This window comes from Macaca mulatta, chromosome 15, assembly GCF_049350105.2.
Source record: "Macaca mulatta isolate MMU2019108-1 chromosome 15, T2T-MMU8v2.0, whole genome shotgun sequence".
NCBI classification, from domain to species: domain Eukaryota; kingdom Metazoa; phylum Chordata; class Mammalia; order Primates; family Cercopithecidae; genus Macaca; species Macaca mulatta.
Window position 1 is genome coordinate 80300047 of NC_133420.1, and position 25939 is coordinate 80325985.

Consider the following 25939-nt stretch of genomic DNA (forward strand, 5'->3'; position numbering starts at 1 on the left):
CCAGCCTGTAAACTGGGAACACTCTGAAATCCTTGGTCCATATACAAACATGCAGGGATTCTCATTGCATGTGTGTGCCCTGTAATAATTCTCAAAGAGACGGAGACAGCTTGGGGAAATTGCAAGACTTGTTGCTCATGTAATCTAGAACAAAAAAAAAAAATCCCACTCTTTGGTTTTAGTGATTGAGAAAATTTATCTAACAAAATGGTTTAAGCAGCTACCTGGGTCACAGCAGGGTTACCCAGTTGTATCTTAAAGAGACAACCAGGGCAACACTTGTTCATGTGCAAAGAAGGATACTAAGTGTTCAAAACATCTGGCAGGCAAAGTGAACCTATGGCTACGTCCTAGCCAAGCGGCGCCACATGTGGCTTTCAGGAGAGGCATGTAGCAGGGAAGGGGAGCAAATTCCTCCTAAATCTGGATCTGTGACTTATTTAGTTTTGTGGCCACTTCCCTGCTCTTTTGCCTTGTAGAGGGATGACTGCATGCAGATTTCCAACGCACAGGAGCAGAGCCACTTAGGAAGCAGGCAAGAGGTGTTTAAAAACTCCTGGGGGCATTGAAATCCAAGAAAACACAGCCATTATTATTTCATTGGCAGAAGTAAATTAAGCTGATTGACTCTGACCATCACCAAATCAAGTCAAAAAGTTCCTGGCACCTCAGAGATCTCTTCTTCATTTTGCATAGCTTGGCAAGGGCAGTTTTCCAGCCTCTTATGTCCCTGGTGAATGTCAGGCCTGCATTTCAATCAACTTTTATTTCCAAATATACGTTTCAGCAATTTTTCAGGAGCTGGGGTGGGGGGTTTGAGAATGGAAAGGGCCGGGGTATGTTACAGTTCAGGAAGGGTATAAAAGGACATTAATCATTCCTGTGGAAACCTTCCCGTCAGCAAGTCAAACTGCTGATATTAATGAGCATGTTTCATATTTCATTGAGTCTCTCCTGGTTTCAGCTGCTCCTTAGGACTCAGCTGGCAAAACAGAAAGCAGTTGCCTAAGTATTGTATGAAAGTCCTACAGATAGGTAGTAAAGGGGCATTTGAGGGTTGAGGGCAGAGCCAAGTCCCCCCAGGCTCTGAGCACCACACCAGTGCTAACTCCAAGCCCATCTATTATCCACTTAACTACTGCTGAGGACAGAGGATGGGGTGCACAGGGGGACTCATAGCCTCTTGAAGCATGAGGAAGATGGCAGAGGCTTGGGTGTCATGCTGGGCCACACAAGGAACCCAAATGCTGAGCGTGAGGCTACTATCGGAAACAAAGATTTATTTCAACTTTAGTGAGATGCAAGCCTTTGTAGAAAAGAGGAAGATAAGATTTCCCCAACTAAACTGGAGTACTGATTAGCACGGGTGTTTAAGGTTAGACTTGGAGGGCGGGTGGAGCCCAGTAATCATTGTTTCCTCAGCCCTTCAATTGAAAAGACATTGCTTTCTCCAAACAACTCAGAGTCAGTTGATTACTGTACGATGGGTGGGGGAGTCTATGGCTTGCTAGGGCCTGGGATGCTCTTGCTCCCTGAACAGACCCTGTCAGGCACTTGGGAAACCTGGTTGACCATTAGCGGGGTGAGGAATAAACAGAGCTGAGAGAGGTGGTGTAGTCTGAGGATATTTTCAGCAGGGTGGAGAGGCCTGACAAGCCTGTGCCTAGAGGGAAGAACAGCTCCTTGGCTGGCATCTCTCCCTGCACAGTGCTACTCAAGGGCTCGCCATCGACCTTGATAAAAGTGAGGGCCCATCCTAGGGTGGGGAGGTCTGAGCCAGTGTCCGCCGCACTCACCGAGAAGGGCAGTCTCTCCGGTTGCACGCAATGGGCTGCACTGCAGGGCGAACCTTCCCTGCGCAGTGGGCAGGGTTGACCTCCGTGCTGTTCAGCAGGCACCTCAAGCGGGGCTGCTGAACCCCCCGGTTACCACAGGAGGCTGAGCAGGTTGCCAATCTGTCCACAGACCACCAGTAATCTGTCATGGGAGGAGGAGCAGAGTAGAAAAGAATATAGCTTAATTGCCCACACTCTGAATTCCTTCTGAGCAGGGCAGGGAGAGGGTGGAAGGGGTGGATTTGTGGCCTGAAGGAGAGGAGCTATTATAAATGAGGCCCCGCTCCTCGATGGGCACCATTCCCGAACTATTTGGGGAATTCACGTGGTCTCTAGGGGCCTCAGCCATGAAATGAGTACAGTGACCCTCACCTTACCCAGTTACTGTGGGGACAGGAAATAAAGTAGCTCAGTGCCTGACGTACGAAGGGTACTTAATTAATGCCATAGGTCATCTTATTTTTAAAGATATTTGCTACAGTCCTTTTCTTTCCTCATTGGTTCACCAGAAAGTGATTTTGTTTTCTACAAAGATATATAAATATAGTAAATACTTAACCATCACAGTACAGATTCGAGCTGGACTTTGCAAATGTTACCCAAAAAAGCCTATACAGAGAGTGCTTATTTACATGAGACAATGATGTCAGTAAGAAAGCCAGTTGCTTTGGGGGTCTGGGACTCACTGATAGGAAAGCTGTTAGAAATAAATATGAGGTGGCAGATTTTGAGTGCTTATTTGCAAAGTTGTGTATTACAAGTCTTGCAAATAGGCCCTGGCTTCTGGTTTTCAGCAGATACTGGCTGGCTGGCGAGAAAATGGAACATTTGTTTTCCTGTCTGAAAAGCCAAATGGTGAAGGAAGATATTTAGGAAGAAAACTTATCTGCTTAGAAAGATTTCCCTTTCTCCATCTTTTTGTGCCATTTTGGCACACAACTCTGTCCCTTCCCATTGCATCCTTCATTTTGGAATATATCACACACAGGCCACAGGTTGAACTAGCCTGCGGAAAACTCCAAAGCCTCACACAGTTTCTATAAAAAGGCCACTTTCCCCTCTTTCCCACTGATTTGGCCTCATTTACAACTCTTTCTTGGTGCAGTGAAGGCCAGGCCCCGCCCAAAGGCTTTCTGACATGCCTGTTTTCCTGGAAGGTTAATGCATGAGCCATGTGGGCTTCACAGTCTGTTCTTTGCCAGGGCCAAAGGAAAGGTGCCTGGAAAGCCCTCAGCTTATGACTAAAGCTGAAGACTCTTCAGGATGATCAGCAGGCACCAGGCCTGTCTCTCTAGGCAGGAGGCAGTAACCAAACAGGCTACTCTTCGTGTGTGTGAGATCTGTACTAGTTAAATCAGCATAAAGGAATCACATCTGACTTTGATATATAGTGGTGTTTCCATGGTCCTGAGCAACAGCAACATTATAAGCAGAAGGGCCTATTTCTGAAGGCAGCATTGGCTTTTCCAGGTTCTGCTGGGAGGGGCATGATGGCTGTTCTGAAGAGCCATGTTGACAGAAGTAGGGTCTCACTATATGGAAACATGGCACAGCTTCGGTTTTCATGCCCTGGGTACCACTGAAGATCAGAAATCACTTTGTTTTACTAGATAGTTAGATTCCCAAACGGGCTTTCTTCTTCAAGAAATTAGTCCAGTTTGCAAAGCCTGCAGGGTTTCTTACCTTGGATCACTAAAGATGCCTTCTGCATGAGTACCCCTGCCTCATTCTGAGCAAGGCAGCTGAATTCCCCTTGAGACCCACCGCTAAGGTTTGCAACTTGAAGGATCTGTCCAGCTGCCAAGATGTGATGTGTCAGTCCTGTGGCAGTGACAATTGGCTGACCACCATGAAACCAGGTGATATTAGGGACAGGGTGACCTGTGATGGGGCAGCCTAGGAGGAGAGGAAAAGAAGAAAGCCTTAGTAAAGCCATAAGGAACACATTCCTGGTGCACTGGTTTACTGTCTTTGTGGCTTTAGAAACTGTACACACAATGTGGCCTTGTCCATGGCATTTTTATTATATTTGCCATTCCTGAGTGAACAGGAGATGTTTTTATTCTCTGAATTTCTAGGAGGGTGACTATAATTCATTCAATTAAGTAAAATTATTGGATAACAAAAGTACCTATTTCTGTTTATGTCCCTATACTAACTTTAAAATAATGATACAGTTAATCTTCATTCCTTGAACAGTGTTTTCAAGATAAGTAGTTCTTAGAGTGATTTTTTTTTTCTGACAGATTCCTTCTTCAAATACAATATGTTGGGAAAAAAATACCATACTATATAGTAATAGTTAAGAAACAAACTTGAATTGGTAAAAGTATCATATTCCCTCATTTTACTTGTTATGTGATTTTTCCAGTCAAAATTGTTTTCATCAGAGACTAGGAACACAATTTCAAACCTGGATCTTTTTTTCTGCATAAGGCTTTGTCTTCTGAAGGCTTTTGCAAAGCCTGCGCTGGACATGTACAATATTATACATCTCTACAGAGCCATCAAACATATTTTGATATAATAAACTCAGATATCATCATGTTTACCTAGGACTTTGTAGTGTAGAATCAGTAAGATAAACAGGTTGCAGTTGTGAGAGAAATTCCTGGAAGGACAGGGTATTTGCTGTGTTCGCCCTTGTGCCCCAGCAACTTACAGAGAATTTATTTGGATATGTAAAACTCATTAAAGCCATCGAAAATTAAAGAATCTGAAGTTTTTTTTCCCCTCAGTTCACTTAGAAAAAATATCTGTTTGGTACCTACTGCTCTGGGGAGAGTTAAGATAAGATAATTAAGACTATCTTCCCTCTTCCAGGGAGATCCCAAGCTGGTATAAGATTTTTAGAAAACACACTCAAAACTGTAGATGCAAGGCAGGAAATGATGAGATATGAGGCACAAAGATGGTGCTATGGTCTGAGGGTTTGTGTACCCCCTAGATTCATATTGAATTCTAATCACCAAGGTGATGGTTTCAGAGGGTGGGGACTTTGGGATGTGATTCCATCACATGGGCTCTTTCCTCATGAATGAGATTAGTGTCCTCATAAAAGAGGCCCTGGAGAGCTGCCTTGGCCCTTCCACCATGTGGGACACATTGAGAAGCTGCCATCTATGAAGCAGACGGCAAGCCCTCAATTAATCTGCTGCTGCACTTATCTGGGACTTGCCAGACTCTAGAACTGTAAAAAACAATTTTCTTTTGTTTATAAGCCACTAGTTTTTATGATATGTCTGTTACATCAGCCTGACTGGACTAAGACAGGTGGCTACCCTCTGTGGATGTGTGGGTGGATGCCTATGCATCTACAGAGAGAAGGGATTTTCTAATGTTTCATTTCTTTTTTGACAGCGTCTTGCTCTGTCACCCAAGCTGGAGTGTGGTGGTGCAATCTCAGCTCACAGCAACCTCCGCCTCCCAAGTAGCTAGGATTACAGGTGTGCACCACCATGCCCAGATAATTTCTCTCTCTCTCACACACACACATATTTTTAAGTAGAGACGAGGTTTCACCATGTTGGCCAGGCTGATCTTGAACTCCTGGCCTCAAGTGACCTGCTCGCCTCAGCCTCCCAAAGTGCAAGGATTACAGATGTGAGCCACCACACCTGGTCTAATATTTCTTGTTTGTGAATCCAGGGATAGAACTGTTAAAATTTATACAAGATGGGGAATCCCTAGAAATCATCTAGTTCACCACCAGAGGAAGAAACTGAGGCCTAGAGAGGTTAGGAGACCTTCCTGAGACTGTGCAGCAGGCCTTCTACCTGACTCCTGGACTGCGTTCTTTCCCCCATACTTGCTACTTGTTCAGCTGGGCACCTTGCCACCTCCTTTGTTTCTTTGCTCACTTACTTTTTTCCCCTTCATTTTTGTTTTTCCTGAGGTAGTGAGGTAGTAGTGAGAGGGTAGGAGCAGACTATTTGGAAGGGAGGGTTCTAAAAAGATAAACCTAAAAATGGACCCCTGGAAGCTCAGTATGGGATGTAGTATTATATGATCCAATTCTTCACTCCTTCATGTATCCGCTGACTCTACCATGCAACTTGACAGTGCCCTCCCATGAGAGAGCGGTTATACTTCCCCCTTCTGGCTTTGGCCATGTGAGTTAGACAGATGTTTTTCTTTTCTGATTGTTCATTGTTATTGTAACAAGTCCACTCACAACAGCATCAAAAAGAAGAAAATACTTAGGAATAAACTTAAGCAAGGAGGCTACTATGGTTCGGATGCTGGTCTCCTCCAAAACTCATGTTGAAATTTAATTTCCATTGTAACAGTATTAAGAGGTGATCAGGCCATGAGGGCTCTCTCCTCATGGGTTGGATTAATGCCATTATAAAAGGGTGAGTTCAGCCCTTATTTGTTTCTTTGCTCTTCCACCTTTTGCCATGTGAAAACAAAGCTTTCCTCCCTTTTGGAGGATGCAAAGGAAGACTGTGAGCCAATAAATTTCTGTTCATTATAAATTACCTAGTCTCAGGCATTCTGTTGTAGCAGCACAAAATGGACTGAGAGACAAAAATCTTGAACACTGAAAGCTACAAAATACGGCTGAAAGAAATTAAAGAAGATATAAATTCATGGAAGGACATCTCATGTTTATGGATTAGGAGACTTAATACTGTTAGGATGTCAATACTACCCATAGTAATCTACCAATTCAATGCAATCCCTACCAAAATCCCAATGATATATTTTGCAAATAGAGAATCTCATGCTAAAGTTTATATGGAATATCAAAACACCCAGAATCACCAAAGAAGAACAAAGAGGATTCATAGTTCCTGATTTCAAAACTTAATACAAAGTGATAGTAATCAAAACAGTACTGTACTGGCATAAAGACAGACATAGAGACCAAAAGAACAGAATAGAGACTGGAAACAGACTTTTAAATATATGGTCAAAGACCATTCAATGGGGAAAGGATAGTCTTGCCAACAAATGGTTCTGGGAAACTGGATATCCATATGTTAAACAAATGACTTACACTAAATATAAAAATTAACTCAAAGTGGATGAAAGACCTAAACCTCAGAGTGGAAAGTACAAAACTTTTACAAAAAATCACAGGGAAAACTTTAATGACACTGGGTTTGGCAATGGTTTCTTAGATATGACACTAAAATATAGGCAACAAACAAAAAAATAAAGTAGATTTCATCAAAATTTAAATCTCTTACACATCATAAGACACTATCAAGTGAGTGAAAAAGCAACTCACAGAATGAGAGAAAATATTTGCAAAGCACAGATCTGATAAGAAATTAATATGCAGACTATATAAAAAACTCTTAAAATTTGATAACTAACAAACCACCCAGTTTGGGCAAATGCCCAGATAAGCAAAGGACTTGAGCAGACATTTCTCCAAAAGAGATACACAAATGGCCAATAAACACATGAAAAGATGCTCAATTAATCATTAGGAAAATGCAAATTAAACCCACCATGAGTTACCACTGCATACCCACCAGGATGGCTATTATTAAAAGAAACCCAAAATATAAATGTTTACAAATATGTGAAAAAATTGGAAACCTTGTGCATTGCTAGTGGGAATATAACATGGAGCAGCTGTTGTGGGAAACAGTATGGTGGTCCCTAAAAAATTAAATATAGCATTATCGTATGCTCCAGCAATTCCACTTTAGGGTATATATTCAAAAGAATTGAAAACAGGAACTTTAAAAGATATTTGTACACCTATGTTCATAGCAGCATTATTCATAATACCCAAAAGATTTAAACAACCCAAATATCCAACAATAGATGGGTAGATAAACAAAATGTGGTATATATATATATGATGGAATATTATACAGCCTTAAGGAATGACATTCTGACATACACTACAACATGGATGAGCCTTGAAAACATTATACTAAGTGAAGGAAGTCAGATATAAAAGGACAGATACTGTATGATTCCATTTATATGAGGTACCTAGAACAGCCAAATTCATAGAAACAGAAAGTGGAACAGTGGCTACCAGAGGCTGGGAGAAGGGAGGGAGGGGGAGTGCAGAGTTTTAGTTGATGAAAAAATTCTGGAGGCAGTGGTGATAGCTGTACAACAAGGTAGATGTATGCAATGGCATCAGGCTGTGCACTTAAAGAGTTGAAATGGTAAATTTTATGTATCTCTTACCACAATAAAAAACTGAGGCAGAGATGCTAATGTAACAGTTCCAAACCTAGACCTCAAGAGATCTTGGGAGATTTTGCTTGTGCTGTTGTGCCTTTGCCATTATATTAGAAAGTCATGCCAGGACTGGCCTGATGATCCCAAGAGGAAGACAAGAGAAATGCGGAGAACAGTCAAGTCACTCCAGCCAAACCCAGCTTAGATCAGCTGAACTAAGTAAGATCAGTAAGAATAATTGATTGTTGTTTTAAGTCACCAAGTTTGGGCTTTTTAAAATGCAGCATGTGTATGTGTGAGGTGATAGCTAACTGATACATTTAGGGAGAGGTATCTTCCAGCTTTTCAACTTGGCCAGTGGATTGAAGGCCTGGAATAGGACAGAGCTGCTGCTTGTGTACTGACCCAGCTCTTGCCTGACCTGTATCCTCTTTTTTTTTTTTTCTTTTTTTTGAGGCAGGATCTCATTTTGTTGCTCAGGTTGGAGTGCAATGGTGCAATCATAGCTCACTGCAATCTTGAACTCCTGGGCTCAAGTGATCCTCCCACCTCAGCCTCCCAAATAGCTAGGACTACAGGCATATGCCACCATGCACAGCTAATTAATAATTTTTTTTTAGTAGAGATGGAGTCTTGCTATGTTGCCCATACTGGTTTTGAACTCCTGGCCTCAAGTGATCCTCCCTCCTCAGCTTCCCAAAGTGCTGGAATTACAGGTGTGAGTCACCTTGCCTGGCCTTGTATCACCTTACTCAAGGTACTTAGGAGAATGAGGCTCACCACAAGCACAAGCTCCTGGTGGCATCTAGGCATCTACATGCCACGAGGTCCATAGTGGTGTCACCACACTCCTGTTCTGAAATGAGGGTAGAAATGACCTTGGGGAGAGAAATCAGTCCACTGGGGATCTCCTGGGATCACAACACCTATACTCTCCAACCCCAAATGTAGCCTGGAGTAAAATGCTGGTTTCATTTTCCAATAAAAGCCAGGAAAACTATATGTGTATGAAGGTAAATATACTTTTAAAAGTGCAGCTAAAACAAATAAAGCTTTTTAGCCTGACTGAAATAGGCAAATGCATGTCTCCCTATCACATCTACTTTGAAGGAAAAAAAAAAGGCCATATGCTATCAAGATGCTGGCTCCATGAATCCTGTTTGGTCAGCCCTGGTGAGGCTGAGGAGATTTAAGTTGATAAATATGAACCTTACTATTCCTAAGCACACAGAAGACATTTGGCCAAGGAATCTTTCATATTTTCTCCTAGTTCTCATTTTCCCAACTGCCTTAGGATTTTCTGAGAGAGTATTTAGGCAGAAAAAGGAGTGGTAGCAGCCCCTAGGTTGGTCTCTATGGCTGAAGAAGTTACTTATCTGGGAGCCAGAAACCTTAGTCAGCTAAATAAGAGGAATATTTGCAGAAAAATTACATCCAAATTCCTCCCTCCTTCTTGGAATCAGAGGCCATAGTGAGTAGCCAGGAAATCTCTCTTGGCCCATCTGAGCCTTGGGTCTTGGTCATGTTCCCAGGGCCTCCCAGCCTGCTGTTCCTCGTGCAGATGAGAATAGGGTAGAGATGTTTCCAAGGGCAGGCCTGCCATGGATGTGGAGTTCTTGGAACTCAAGACCCAGGAGAAGCAGCAACTAAGAGGTCTTTGAGAGGCTGCCTTCATAGTATAGGCAAACCTCATTTTATTGTGCTTTGCTTTATTGCGCTTCATAGATCCTGCATTTGTTACAAATGGAAGGTTTGTGGCAACCCTGTGCTGAGCAAATCTATTGGTGTGATTTTCTAACAGCATGTGCATACTTTATGTCTCTGTGTCAGATTTTCAAAACTTTTCATTATGATCTGTTATGGTTATCAGTGATCTTTGATGTTACTATTGTAGTTGTTTTGGGGTGCCATGAACCATGCTTATATAAAAAGATGAACTTAATTGATAAATGTCTGTATTCTGACTGCTCAACTGCATGGCTATTTGCCCATCTTGCTCCCTCTCCTGGGGCCGCCTTCCTATCCCCCGAGATGCAGCAATATTAAACTTAGGCTAATTAATAACCCTACAGTGGCATCTAAGTGTTCAAGACAAAGAAAAAGTTGTACATCTTTCACTTTAAATCAGAAACTAGAAATGATTAAGTCTAGTGGGGAAGGTATGTCAAAAGTCAAGACAGGTCTCTTGTGCTAAACAGCCAAGTTATGAATGCAAAGAAAAAGCTCTTGAAGAACATTATTAGAGCTACACCAGTGAACACAATAAATTGATAAGAAGTAAAATAGTCTTGTTGCTGATATGAAGAAAGTTTTAGTGGTCTGGTTAGAAGATCAAACCAGCTACAACATTCCCTTAAGCTAGTGCCTAATCCAGAGCAAGCCCTAGCTCTCTTCAATTCTATGAAGGCTGAGAGACGTGAGGAAGCTGCAGAGGAAAAGTTGGAAGCTAGCAGAGGTTGGTTCATAAGGTTTTAGGAAAGAAACAGTCTCTCTTACATAAAAGTACAAGTTAAAGCAGCAAGTGCTGACGTAGAAGCTGCAGCAAGTTATCCAGAAAATCTAGCTGAGATCACTGATGAAGGTGGCTACGTTAAACACAAGAGATTTTCAGTGTAGATGAAACAATCTTCTATTGGAAGAAGAAGACATCTAGGACTTTGATAGTCAGAGAGAAGTCAATACTTGACTTCAGAACTTCAAAGGTCAGGCTGACTCTCTTGTTAGGGGATAATGCAGCTGGTGACTTTAAGGTGAAGCCAATGGTCATCTCTAGTTCTAACAATCCTAGGTCCCTTAAGAATTACGCTCCATCTAGTCTGCCTGTGCTCTATAAATGCAACAACAAAGCTTGGATGACAGCACATCTATTTATAGCATGGTTTAAAGAAGATTTTAAGATCACTCTTTTGTTAGCTACTGCTCAGAGAAGAAGACTTCTTTCAAAATATTACTGGTTACTGACAACACACCTATCCACCCAAGACCTCTGATGGAGATGTACAAGGAGATTCTTATTTTCATTTCTGCAAACATAACATCCATTCTGCAGTCCATGGATCAAGGAGTAATTTCAACTTTTAAGTCTTACTCTTTAAGAAACAAATTTCATAATGCTATAGCTGCCATGGATAGTAATTTCTCAAATGCATCTGGGAAAAGTAAATAGAAAATGTTCTGGAAAGGATTTATTCCAGATGCCATTGAGGACATTCATGATTCATGGGAGGAGGTCAAAATACCAACATGAACAGGAACTTGGAAGAGGCTGATTCCGACCCCCATGGATGACTTTGAGGGGTTCAAAACTTCAGTGTTGAGGAAGTCACTGCAGATGTGGTAGAAATAACAAGAGAACTAGAATGAGAAGTAAAGCCTGAAGATGTGACTGAATTGCTGCAATGTCATAATAAAACTTGAATGGATGAGCAAAGAAAGTAGTTTCTTGAGATGGAATCTACTCTTGGTGAAGTTGCTGTGAACAATGTTGAAATGATGACAAAGGATTTAGAATATTATATAAACTTAATAAAGCAGTGGCAGGGTTTGAGAGGATTGATACCAATTTTGAAAAAAGTTCAACTGAGTAAAATGTTATCAAACAGCATCACATGCTACAGAGGACTCTTTCATGAGATGAATCAATCGATGCAGCAAACTTCATTGTTTAAATGAAGTTTTAAAAACTGCCAGAATCATTCCAATATTCAGCAGCCATCAACATGAAGGCAAGACCCTCCATGAGCAAAAGATTAGACTTGCTTAAGGCTAATTGTTAGCATTTTTTAGCAATAAAGTATTTTTAAATTAAGGCATGTATGTGTTTTAAATGTATTGGTGTTGCATACTTAGTGGATTACAATGTAGTGTAAACATAACTTTTATATGCACTGGGAAACAAAAAATATTGTGTGACTCACTTTATTGCAGTATTTGCTTTATTGCAGTGGTCTGTAACTGAACCCAAAGTATCTTGAGGGTGTAACTGTAAAGCCTCTGAAACTTATCAGGGCTAAGATCAGTTTTGTGGAAAATTTTTTTGAAAATAGTGGTTTTGTTACTGTGAAAGTTAGTTACATAGATTCATGACTCTGAAGGAAAACTCTGGATTCAATAGGGTTCTCTGGCCTCAGTTTTCTAATTTGTAAGTGAGAATATTTGATGATTTTAAAGGTTCATTTATGTTCCAATGAAATAACCTTTAAGGTGCTTTTAGGTTCCCAGATTTCTTAACATCATCTCAAACTCATTCTCACCCCTCTTCTCTCTCCCCCAAAGCCAACTGCCAGGGCAAAGTGGACCGATTTAAATCTACATTGCTTGGGTTGACATATAGTGAAATGGAACTAAGCCAATGAAGGGGCTCATGGAAAAAATGTCATATATAAGGTAATTTAGGGTTTTCAACCTGGCAGTGCAGCTGGTTCCATTGTCAGTAGTTGGTCCTAGTTTGCAATTTGCTTTATCCCACACTTCAGAAGTTGCCTTATTGTGCCCTCTCAGAGATCCCAGCAGCAACTGTCACCTCCCCTTCCATGCAGAGCTCTGAGTCCAAGCTCCTTGTGGCCTCTCCTCCAAGCTTCTAAATTCTAATAATCCTGAGGGAAAAAAATGGCAGATAGGAGACAGAACTAACTTGCAGCTTCCACTCAGATGTACAGAGCAGCATGTGAAGACTCACATTGTGAATTTTTGCTCCAAGAACTACCACAGGAACATACCGGGAAAGGCCAGAGAATCCACAGACCCTTTCAAGGAAACTGCTTGCCACTGCAGGTGCCATGAGACAGCCAGAAAACTGGGAGTGCCCAAAGTGTGAGAGGGTGAAAATCTGCCCCCAAATGCACATCCTCACTGGGGAGCCTAGATCACAGAAGAAGGATTTGGCCTTACCTGGAGCTGAGATTAATTTAGAGAGCTGAGGAAAATGTAGGGTTAGAAGAAGTAGTGAGAAGACCCCTGTTGGCTCTCAGTTCCTGGGGAAGCCATTTCTGACTTTGTCTTACAGGGGTCCTTGGAGAGGGCTGCCAGTGGAACTGGGGAAAGACCACAGGGAGAAGGAAATTTCCAAATGAACTTTGTACAATTTTGACTGGATGTGAAGTTTCCTGGACAGAATCTTGGGGAGTGGGGTTAACAGGGAATGCAGATATGAGCACAGAAGCCACGGCAGTTGGGGAGGTGTGAAACCTAAAAGTGCTGCTTGCTTTCTCAGCTGGGAGGCTTGTAGCCTGGGCCAAGTTCTCAGCCCGACTCACCAGCTGCCTGCAAATAAACTTGGTGCTGTTGGTGGGAGTGAGACTGGCCTTTCGGGCTGCATGGGAGCTGGGTGAAGCCTGTCACTGCCAGCTTTCCCCATTTTCCTGGCAACTTGTATGACATGGCAGAGGCAGCCATAATCCCCCTGGGAATGTAACTTCATTGGCCTGAGAACTACACCCTATCCGCTACAGCAGTCCCAGCAAGCCCTGCCCAAGGAGAGTCTCAGCTCAGACACGTCTAACCCTGCCCCACCTGATGGTCTTTCTCTACCCGCCCTGGTAGCTGAAGACAACGGATATAATCTCTTGGAAGATCTGTGGTCCTGCCCACTGCCCTGAGAGACCCCAATATTTATCCAGGTGACCCTAGGGCAAGCTTATATACTCCCTATACTACCATAGCTGATTGATGCTCTCTTGAAAGTGCCACCTGCTGACTGGAGGCCAACGAACATAAAACCAGCATACTAAACAAAACTACAACCAAGGACTCACAGAATCCACTTCACTCCCCTGCTACTGCCACCAGAGCAGGTGCTGGTATTCAGGGCTGAGAGACCTGAAGACAAATCACATCACAAGACTCTTTACATACTCTCCTCAGTACCAGCCAGAAGCCCAGTAGCTCCACTGAATGGCTAGACCCAGAAGAGAAATAACTATCACTGCAGTTCAGCTCTTAGAAAGCCACATCTCTAGGGGAAGTGGGAGAGCACCACATCAAGGGAGCACCATGTGGGACAAAAGAATCTGAACAGCAGCCCTTGAGCCCCAGATCTTCCCTCTGACATAGTCTACCCAAATGAAAAGGAACCAGAAAAACAATCCTGGTATTATGACAAAACACTCCCAAAAGATCATACTAGCTCACCAGGAATGGCTGCAAATCCAGAAGAAATCTCTGAATTGCCAGAAAAAGAATTCAGAACGTTAATTATTAAGTTACTCAGGAAGGCACCAGAGAAGGGGAATACCAACTTCGAGAAATCCAAAAAATGATACAGGATATGGATGGAAAAATCTCCAGAGAAATAGATAGCATAAATTAAAAACAATAATAACTTCTGGAAATGAAGGACACAGAGAAATGCAAAATACACAGGAAAGTCTCAACAGAATAAAACAAGTAGAAGAAAGAACTTCAGAACTTGAAGACAGGTTTTTTGAATTAACCCAATCTGACAAAGACAAAGAAAACAAGATTAAAATGAATGAATAAAGATGTCAAGAAGTTTGGCATTATGTTAAAAGATAAAACCTAAGAATAATTGATGTTCCCAAGGAAGAAGAGATATCTAAATGTTTGGAAAACATATTTGAGGGAATAATCAAGGAAAACTTCCCTGACCTTGCTAGACATCTAGACATCCAAATAGAAGAAGCTCAAAGAACATCCAGGAAATTCATTGCAAAAAGATCATCATCTAGGCACATAGTCAGCTGATTATCTGAAGTCAAGACAAAGGAAATAATCTAAAGAGCTACAAGCCAAAAGTAACAGATAATCTATACAGGAAAACCTACCTGATTAACAGCAGATTTCTCAGCAGAAACCCTACAAGCTAGAAGTGATTGTGGTCCTATCTTTAGCTTCCTTAAACAAAACTATTATCAGCCAAGAATTTTGTATCCAGCAAAACTAAGCATCATACATGAAGGAAAGATAGTCTTTTTCAGACAAACATGCTGAGAGAATTTGCCGCTACCAAGTCAGCACTACAAGAACTGCTAAAAGGTGCTCTAAATCTTGAAACAAATCCTCAAAATACACCAGAATAGAACTTCGTAAAGCATAAATCTCATAGGACCTATAAAGCAATAATACACACACACACACACACGCACACACACACACGTATTTAGGCAACAACTAGCACAATGAATAGAATAGTACCACACCTCTCAATACTAATGTTGAATATAAATGGCTTAAATGCTCCACTTAAAAGATGGAGAATGGAGGAATGAGTAAGAATTCACCAACCAAGCACCTGCTGTCTTTAAGGGACTCACCTAACACATAAGGACTGACATAAACTTAAGGAAAAGGGTAGAAAAAGATTTTCCATGCAAATGAACACCAAAAACAAGCAGGAGTAGTTATTCTTATACCAGACAAAACAGACTTTAAAGCAACAGCAGTTAAAAAGACCAAGAGAGACATATATAATTACAAAAGGACTAGTCTAACAGGAAAATATCACAAGCCTAACTATGCACGTAATACCGGAGCTCCCAAATTTATAAAACAATCATTACCAGACCTAAGAAATGAGATAGACGGCAACACAATAATTGTGGAGACTTCAATAATCCACTGAGAGTACTAGACAGGTCATCAAGACAGTCAACAAAGAAACAATAAACTTAAACTCTAACCTAGAACAAACGGATTTAACAGATATTTGTAGAATATTCTACCCAACAACTGTAGAATATACACTGTGTTCATCAGCACATGGAACATTCTCCAAGATAGTCTATATTATAGGCCATAAAACAAGTCTCAGTAAATTTAAGAAAATCAAAATGATATCAAGTACTCTCTCAGACCACAGTGGAATAAAATTGGAAATCAACTCCAAAAGGAACCTTCAAAACCATGCAAATACATGGAAATTAAATAACCTGCTTCTGAATGATTGTTGTATCAACAATGAAATCAAGACAGAAATTAAAAAATTATTTGAATTGAATAATGATAGTGACACAATCTATCAAAACCTCTGTGATACAGCAAAGGTGGTGCTAAGAGGAAAGTTCCCAGCCTTGAATGTCTACATCAAAAAGTCTGAAAGACCAGAAATAGACGATCTTTAAGGTTACACCTCAAGGAATCTGAGAAACAAGAACAAACCAAACTCAAACCCAGAAGAAGAAAGGAAATAATAAAGATGAGAACAGAACTAAATGAAATTGATACAAAAAAATAGATAAATGAAACAAAAACCTGGTTCTTTAAAAAGATCAAACAAAACTGATAGACCATTAGTGAGTTAACCAAGAAGAGAGAAGATTCAAGTAAGCTCAATTAGAAACAAAATGGGAGATGTTACAGCTGATACAAAAGATCATTCAAGGCTACTATGAACACCTTTACATGCACAAACTAGAAAACCTAGAGGAGATGGATAAATTCCTGGAAATATACAACCCTCCTAGATTAAACCAGGAAAAAATAGAAACTCTGAACAGACCAACAACAAGCACTGAGATTGGAATGGTAATAAAAAAAACTGCCAACAAAAAAAGTCTAGGACCAGATGGATCCACAGCTGAATTCTATCAGACATCCAAAGAAGAGTTAGTACCAATCTTACTGAAACTATTCCAAAAAATAGAGAAAGAGGGAGTCCTCCCTAAATCATTCTATTAAGCCAGTATCATCCTAATACCAAAACCAGGAAAGGACATAAAGAAAACTACAGACCAGTATCCCTGATGAACACCAATGTAAAAATCCTCAACAAAATACTAGCTAACCAAATCCAACAGCATATCAAAAAGATAATCCACCTTGATCAATTGGGTTTCATACCAGGGATGCAGGGATGGTTTAATATCTGCAAGTCAATAAATGTGATACACCACATAAATAAAAAATCACATGATCATTTCAATTGATGCAGAAAAAGCACCTGACAAAATCCAGCATTGCTTTATGATTAGAACGCTCAGCAAAATTGGCATAGAAGGGATGTACCTTAAGGTAATAAAAGCCATCTATAACAAATCCACAACCAACACTATACTGAATGGGGAAAAGATTTCCCTGAGAACCAGAACAAGATAAGGATGCCCACTTTTACCACTTCTCTTCAACATAGTACTTGAAGTCCTAGCCAGAGCAATTAGACAAGAGAAAGAAAGAAAGGACATCCAAATTGGTAAAGAGGAAGTAAAACTGTTGCTGTTCACCAATGATATAATCGTTTACCATAGAAAACCCTATGGCCAGGCGCAGTGGCTCATGCCCATAATCCCAGCACTTTGGGGGACAGAGGTGGGTGGATCACGAGGTCAGGAGTTCAAGACCAGCCTGGCCAAGATGGTGAAACCCCATCTCTACTAAAAATACAATTAGCCTGGCATGGTGGCAGGCGCCTGTAGTCCCAGTTACTCAGGAGGCTGAGGCAGAGAATTGCTTGAACCCGGGAAGCAGAAGTTGCAGTAAGCCGAGATCACACCACTGCACTCCACCTGGGTGACAGAGCAAGACTCCGTCTAAAAAAAAAAAAAAAAGATGTATGTATTTCAATGTATATACATTTTACCTAAAAGAATAATTGAGTAGGGATGGAGTGGGGCATGGGTGAAAGTACAAATGAAATAAGAATGGCAGAAGGTGGTGATGAGGGCATGGGGGTTCTCTATATACCATTAGGTTTATTTTGTATGTATGTGAAATTACCCATAATGAAAAGAAAAACACGTTTGCACTGTTTAAATCATCAGGAATGACTCTGTGTTTACACAATTGCTTTTACATACTTTGCCTATTCAGCTCTATACCTTTTCTAGAAAGTTTTAACAAGTTTAAAACAATTGGTGCACCAGCCTATTTAAAAATATTTCCCCAAATATTTTATAATCTGTCAAAATTAAAAATTCCTGCTGGTAGGTTCACTTTTATTCATGCAGCTCTGTTGCACTCGGAGATGACTTTCATTTGTGCTCAACACCTTTGCTTCTGACAACTTTAGATTGGTTGCTGTGGGTGGCCGAATCTGCTAGTCCCTTCATATCTGTCCTCCTCTTATAGGAAAAGAACCTCTGAACTTGAGGTACATAGTTTCTTGGAATAGAGATTTTTCCAACTTTCCCTTGCAAGAAAGTGTGCAGCATGTGGTTACATTCAGTAGAGAGAGAGAGGGCTGTGCACACGTCCTGAAACTTATCTTTAAAAGGATTTGTTCCTCTTGCCCCTTCCTCTATCCTGCTGTTGAGAACACGTACACACAGCAAGCCATCCTGGCCTAGGTGGATAAGGGCAACACCCCAGAGATGTCAGAGCAAGAGGAGATTAAAGACATTTTGCCTTGGTCTCTAGAGGATATGGTGTCAGACCAGGCCTGGAACATCTTCCTCTGGACCGTTACTTGAAACTGGAATATACTTCTGCCTTCTTTAAGCTACTGTTGCTGGGGGTCTTTGTTAAAAGCTGCTGAATGTATATCCTAACTACAGCAATCCTAACATACCCTCTCATTCCTCAGGCAATGTCCCTCTGCTGTAGAGGTGACTGTAGTTCCCTTCGCATCGGGACACTGACCACAGGGAATGTACTTCTAATAAGCATGACTGTTCATCTTGAATTGAAAACCCTTTTAGGAAAGTCCACTTTCAACAGTAAAGGAAAAGATCAAAATAAACTAATTATAACCAAGGTAAATGAACAAAATTGCCAGCCATCTGCCTTTTCTGTCAATCTGTTTTTTCAAGGCCTTTAACTGAATACATAGCTTATTTTATAAAAACTTTGTGTTCAGAATTGGTATTCTCAGCACATGCAGTACAGGCCCCTGTGCTTTTATGTACGTATTTATGGGTATGTCTCTGTGTGTATACAGTGCTCTCTTTGGATTGCCAGCAGCGACAGGCAAAATAAGGAATTTAACATGAATCCCCACTGTGTATGTTCCCACGGAATAATTATCCATATTTCACTGCTAATGAGAAAACCTGGCTTGTAACAGGTTCCTTTCTGTCACGGACATTTCTCATTTGTTAAAATAAATGAAGTGCCCGTCATTTTTGTTTTGTTTTGTTTTTTTAAGGCAAGCAATCTCTGCGTGCCATTTACAAGGACACCAAAAAACACGTGCTAATAATGTATTCCACGCCTCCGAGAGGCCAAATAATAAATCATTCCCACCCCTCCCTTTTCCTTCAGCGAAGAAGTTCACAGTGTTTAAGGCAGGGGGCGAGCATCTGTCTTTTCTGTTTCCCTCCCAGCTACATATATGCGGAGCATTTCCACCCCAGGGAAGAGGCCATCAGCAGGCAGTGACAGTGCTCTCTCCTCCCCAGGCCTCAGCTATTAAAGCGCTTGGGTTAGTGAGGTGGCTGAGGAGGATGCAGCACGTGGGAAGGCTGCTTAGCTAACGAGAGTTCTGGCAGCAGAAGGCCTCTCTCTATCAAACCTTCTTAACCAGTGAAAGAAAATATTGTCTTTAGGCCCCATTCCCAGGCCTAAAGTGGTTCTAAACTGAGCCAAAGCCAGGTGTGATTCACATATGTGGAAGGTTTCCTCTCCCTAGTTTCATCTAGTTTTAAAAAAATATCTGGAAAGAAAAGTTTAGAATGGGACAGATGTACCCAATAAGAAAACTAAATTATACATGAAGTTGCCCCCTTTTAAAAATGTGTGATTGATTTTTTTTTTTTAAATCTTAAACGCCAGAAAAGACATCTCTCTGAATGGGTCTGACATCCCCAAGTACAGATAAGAAATAGGGAAAAGGAAGCACTAAAGACCAGGGAGTTCCCCTCATTATTTGCTCCAACTATGACAGAATCAATGGCCTCCAGCAAGGACAGGGCATCGGTCCAGATGTAACCTATAATGTGCCACCAGTTGACATCCTTGCTTTTGTCCACTTGACTTCACTGACTTTCTGCATGTTTGTCTCTTGATTTTACATTGGCTTCTGTGACTAAACAGCCTGACTCAGGGAAACAGCCTTACTCAGGGAAACAGCCTGAGTTGGACAGGTGAGAAGGAAATTGGGGTAGAAAACTGGGAGCCCTGGCAGCCCTGGCTTCACTTCCTTGCACCCCCAGCAGAAGATGCTAACTTTAAAATTCACAGCATAAGGTTGCCTTTGTGGCACTTGTCTCTAAAGAAGCTCTGAATTCACAATACAAGGGTCATTATATAGTGGATTTTTGTTGATTCAAAGGTCTGAAAATCACCAAGATTTTTGGCAAATGGCTTAATTTGTGGGCTTCCTTGTAGGATAGATCAAACCAGCTCAGGCATTCATTAGCTGCCAGTCACTTTGAGTGAGCCACACAGCCAAAGATCATTTTGATGCATTCTTAGCCTTAATGAGCAGAAGCAAAAGAGTTCTGAGTGCACGTTTTTTCTCCTCTCTCCACTCTCTGGCAAAACAGCTCAGAAGAAAGCACCTGAGCTTGATAAACTGATTGCACAGAGTAAAAGGTGTAAATGGACTGAACCCAGTTCATGACGAAGAATGGTCTGAAAATAAGAATATACAATCTAAAAGAGGAGAAGAAAAAGTAGTACTCTGGGAATTTTCACTTATTTAACTGCTTTCTAAAGGAAAAGAAAGCTGTGGCTGATTAGGACATGCTGTGTAAAAGTATGAAAGATGTGGCATTATTACTTCATGAACTGGCTCTAGGCCTGTCAGCATTTTCATTACAATCCTCTATTTTTCACAGAGTTAAACTTACTATAAAAATGATGTGTGTCGGGATGAAACTTGGCACTTGGTGTAGTCAGTCTGGGAGTCCTTTCCTTAATTTAATTTTCCAAAACTGGAAAACACTCAGTCCTGTAAATTTTATAGAGGGATCTCCATTTTGCTTATGGTATATGGTATGTACGGGCCTCACTCTAAGGCCATGGGGTGACGGAGCAAAAGTAGGGAAGTCGTTTCTGTGCCTTTTCTGGCTCCTTCCATTTCTGGTTTGGCATTCTCTTGGGTGGCAGAGATGGTCGCTAAAGAGCTTAGAACGAGTGGGAGCTGGCACCAAGCAGCCGGCCGAGAGGAATGATTAATTCATATTGGAAAAACGCAGTTACTCATTCCCATTTGTCAGCTGGACCCTAGAAGGCTGTGGGAGAAGACAAGCAACTTTAATTTTCACTCCGATTTCTGGGACCTCCCAATGAGCTGGTCAAATAACTGGGCCAAGATGATTCCCATGTACATTTGCCCAAAGAAAACTAACTTAAAGACGTTCCTGGAAAAATAAAACTATCCAAGCCGATTTTCCATTCCTCAAATGTCTCTTCACCCCTAGTGTAAAGCTTTGGGTTTCCATTGGCAGGGGGTATGCTAATGTCTCCCGTGAGCCTGGGCATCTGGTAGAAGAACTTTATATCTTTCTCAGCATGAAAAGTAGCTCCATCCAGATTTATGACTTGATTAAGGCCTTGCCTTTTCCAAAATGATTGGGTTACTATGTGGCTACTACCCTCACTAATACCCTAGGACTTGGTTATCCTCTTACAGGTGAAGAAGATGAGATGCCTGCTTCTGATACATATGCACACACAACTATGAAAATGTGATTGTACTGTAAGATAAGAGTTTGGCCGTGTTAAACAACATGCTTCTCCAGGATTGGGCCACCTCTAGGGGGCAGCAGGCAGGCAGGCAGGCTCTAGGAAATCAGTCCAATATTAAAAATTCACAGGAGTGTTGATCGGAATTGAACCTATCTCACATGGATAATACACAGAGTTCCCATATGTCCTTCTTTGCCAGTAGGCTCTTGGCATAAAATATACCTTTTAAGAACACATTTGCATTTTTTAAGAAGTTTCACCTTTCTGGGTTTATAAGTCCCTGGTTGACTCTACCCTCAGGCTGCTGGCAGGTGCCACCTGGCCTGCAGGAGGGAAGACCAGGATGACCCTGGGAAGGCCTGGATGCACGCTGCCTGGAGCTGAGGAAGTAATTTCAGTCCACAGATGAGATGGCCTTTTAATGAACTCTAGAATGTGGATCATACTTGGGTCATACCATACTTTTGAGGAGAGTCCTAGGTCAGAAATTCCCCTCTCTGTATATACTTATCCATTACGCTCACCAAGATTAGATTCTGTAAGGAATGAAATGATGTTTCACATTTGGTCTGAAATAGGACATTATTTTAGGACTTTCAGGGAAGCGCTCCATAATCAAGGTGCTATTGCTCTGAGAAGAAAACAGCGGTTTCAGAGGAAAACCCGTGGACTCTAAGAATATTCTCTTCTCTTGAGTGATATAGCTGTTCTCAGCCCCTCACTCCAGCCAATGGAAAGGCAAGCTAGAAAATATACAGATCAGCTTGGAGGAAAAACAAAAGCCAGCAGCAGCTCTGAGCCAGCATGCCTTAGGAACTCAGGCTAAGTTTGGCTCTGATTTTGGGTGAGAGCCTTTGCAAAAGAAATAACGCCCCCCACCCCAACACAAAAAAAGAACCTTCACTCACAGCCCTGTCTACATCCCATTTCATTTCTCTTCCGCTGAACCAAAGCCACAGCACAGCAGTGGATATGAAGAATGGCTAATATTCCTAGCAGGTATCCCAGGCGGCCTCACTGGGCACAGCACAGGGTTCAGCGGCAAGCCACAGGAAGGAGCCACTGCTGACTAGGAATTCCACGGTGAGCAGTGGGGGCGGAGCTACCGGGGGAATGCGAAGACCTTTCCTGGATTTATTATTCCCACATAAGTCTCCTGGGTCTTGAGGCTCCAGAAACTTCTCAACAAAGGAAAGAAAATAACAAACAATGTGAGGGAAGGAAGAAAGGGGAGAGTTAAGTGGTGAGCTGAAGTAGGGATGAGAGCCATGGCAAGGGAGGAAGAACAGGAGTAAGGACAGAGGTGTCTGAAAGGGTCTGGCTGGCTCTCTCCTGGGATAAGAATATGCTCTGGCAGGTGATGTCTGGCCTTTGGCAGCCAAACCCAAAGAGCAAATGGTTTTGCAAGGACCCATAAATAGATAGGTCCTATAAAGAAACATCAGAAATCCATCCACAGCCCTTACTGGAAATGTCACAGCATCATTGTGATGGGCACCTGAAGGGCAGACAGTTGACCAAATGCCTGCTATTTGTCTTGCAACCTACATTTCTAGTATTGATTTGTTTTGGCTCCTAATCTTCTTTGGGTGTGGTTCTCAATTTGCCTTGGATTTATATACTCCAGAGATTCCTGTGGAGCATTTAGTGGACTCTCTGATGGCTTAAGGAAGAAGTGGCCTGGTTCAGATCCCTGGGTCCAATTCTGACCTTTCCGAGATGCATTTGGATTTAGGAGCCCTAAAACCAGTGCAGTCTCCTTAGGCAACCTGGGATTCAGGCCAATTTAGACTTGGATGAGGCAGAGCACATGCTGTTCTGCTGGGAATGGATAACTTGATTGAATCAGTTCTTTTTGGGCTTCCCTATTTTCCATAGCACTCACATTGCATGAAAGTGGAGGGTCTAGAATGGGAAATGCATATTAAAAGAGGGATGTGTATATGATCTCTGTATAACGAGGGATGTGTATGTGATCTCTATATAACGAATGGAAGTGAGAACGAAAGTTTCCACAGAGCTTCTCAAAGGCATTCCAAGGACAGCAGATTTGAAAGCCTAAATCCAGGCTTGGACAGAGCAAGTACGCTTACTATGGGACAGAAATTATGCCTGTTACCCAGTACCATTACTGGGCACCTATATTCTGTTTTAAAATGTACAATTAGCCTTTCATTAGAGTTTGCTCTTAGATCTTTCTAAAGACCAAAGCTGAGAAACCCCAGAATATAGAGAAGGAAAACCAACCTTTTCCTACAGTAATGAGGTTTTTCCCCCTTAACATATGTTTTTGGAATATGATGGTGGGGGTGGGAATTGGGAATGAACAGTGTTTACAACAAGGTGTTTACATATTGCTATCTGACTCTTCACTCTTGTCAAAAAATTATTACAAAGTAGTCAAAGATGTTCGTCATTGTTGGTAAGAAGGCCAGAGCAGGAGTTGGCAAACTTTTTTTTTTTTTTTTTTAAGGGCCAGATAGTGAATATTGTAGACTTTGGTCTACGGTATTGTAACCATATGGTCTCTGTCACAACTACTCAATTCTGCCACTGTAACTTGAGATCAGCCATAAATAATATGTAAACAAATGGGTATGGCTGTGCCCCACTAAAATCTTATTTATAAAGGGGTGGTGGTCTAGACTTGGCTTCAGGACTAACCCCTGGTTAAGGGTATGAGATCATTAGAGTTTCTGTATGCTGAGAACAAATGGTCTAGTAAAGCCACTAACTGCCTGTGCAAGATATATTTTTACCCCCAAAGAAAACAGCCATTTTCACAAGAGAAGGAAGATGAATTCAATACCTTCTTTTCTAATTAAAAGATTCAACTTGTTACTTTAAAAAATGCCAGTGTACATTCATTATAGACTAAAAGCTCACAAAAATCTAAAAATGCAAAAATCCCTCAAGTCCCACTTCTCAGAGGTAATTGATCTGAATGTCACTCATTCCAATCACACATATGCACATACATCATTAGGCAGATTAATAAATCTTGGACAATTTTCTTGTCAATGAAAATAGGTCTACCTCATTCTTTAAATGGGTGACGGGTGCACTAAAATCTCAGAATTCACCACTATATAATTCATTCATCCCTGTAACAAAAAGCCACTTGTACCCCAAAAGCTATTGGAATAAAAAAATAAAAATAAAATCAGCACCATTATGAAGCAAAAAAAAGAATCTTTAATCAACTCTCCATAGATAATTACATGTTTCCAATTTTTCACTAATATAAACTATGCTGTGGTGAATTTCCTAGTACATACATCTCTGTGTCCAAATACTTCCCTAGGTTACATGACTGAAGTAGCACTGATAGCTCAATAGGTATCATTTGAAAATACTGATATACATTGCTAAATTGCCCTTCAGAAATGTTATACTAATTTATGTTTTGGACAACAACGCATGATAGTATATGTTATTTAATTCTTTGATATTTTGGTAGACAGAATAACTACTGCCCCCCTAAAGAAATCCACCTCCTAATCCCTCAAACCTATGAATATGCTACATGACAAAAAGGACTTTGCAAATGTGGTTAAGAAAGGATACTGAGATGGGGGATTATCCTTGATTATGCAAGTAGACCTCATGTCATCAAAAGGGGCCTTATAATGGGGAAGATAGTGAGTCAGAGAGAAGTGTGAAGATGCTATGCTGCTGTCCTTGCAGATGGGAGAAGGGCCACAGCCAAGGGATGCAGGTGGCTTTGAGGAGCTGGAAAAGACAAATACACTTCCCCCCAGAGCCTCCAGAAGGAAACAGCTTGGTCAATCTTGATTTTAGCCCAGTAAGATCTGTTTTGGACTTCTGACCTCTAGAACTAGAACAGAACAAATTTGTGTTGTTTTAAGCCAACTATGGTAATTTCTTACAGCTGCAATCAAATTAATACAGATTTCATAAACATTTTTCATCTTTACCAATCTATTTATGGCAAATAGGATTTCTTTTTATTTGCTTTTCTTTAATTATTGGTAAGACTAAATTTGTTGTCAACCTTTTGATGTACAGCAAGTAGTTAATGTTGCGGGGTAATGCATCTATTTAAGAAACTGAATAAAGCTCTGGATTCTTTCACCAGTGAAAAGTGTATTTGCACATATACTAGAGGGCTTATGGAGTTCCCAAAGCTTGTGGACCCCAGGTTAAATACCCCTGAACTAGAAAGCCGGAGTGGAAGAGGTTCCAGTGACAGCATTCTCTTATTCAAAGTCACAAAGATAAGATCTGAGAGCATGTCCCAGCCTGGCAGATAGGCAAGATTTGATGTAAGCAAGTGCCTGGCCAGGAAGGCAATAATCAGGAATCTGGCCAAGCAGATCCTTCCTGCACCGTGGAGCACAGAGGCTGGGCATTGCCCAGCACCTACTCCTCTTGTTCTCTGCCCATTTCACCCTCTAGCTTCTAAG

General features: G+C 41.4%; 1 protein-coding gene across 4 annotated transcripts in view; it reads right to left on the reverse strand.

Moving 5' to 3' along the window:
- The window catches only part of ADAMTSL1 (ADAMTS like 1), a 956812-nt gene that overhangs the window by 13958 nt on the left and 916915 nt on the right, over positions 1 to 25939 (reverse strand). For all 4 annotated transcript variants that reach the window (XM_077966031.1, XM_077966030.1, XM_028835141.2 and 1 more), the window contains 2 exons: positions 3519 to 3731; positions 1797 to 1977 (listed from right to left, as the gene is read on the reverse strand). In XM_077966031.1, coding sequence (XP_077822157.1) covers positions 1797 to 1977; positions 3519 to 3731 — 394 coding nt within the window. The remainder of the gene's footprint in view (positions 1 to 1796; positions 1978 to 3518; positions 3732 to 25939) is intronic.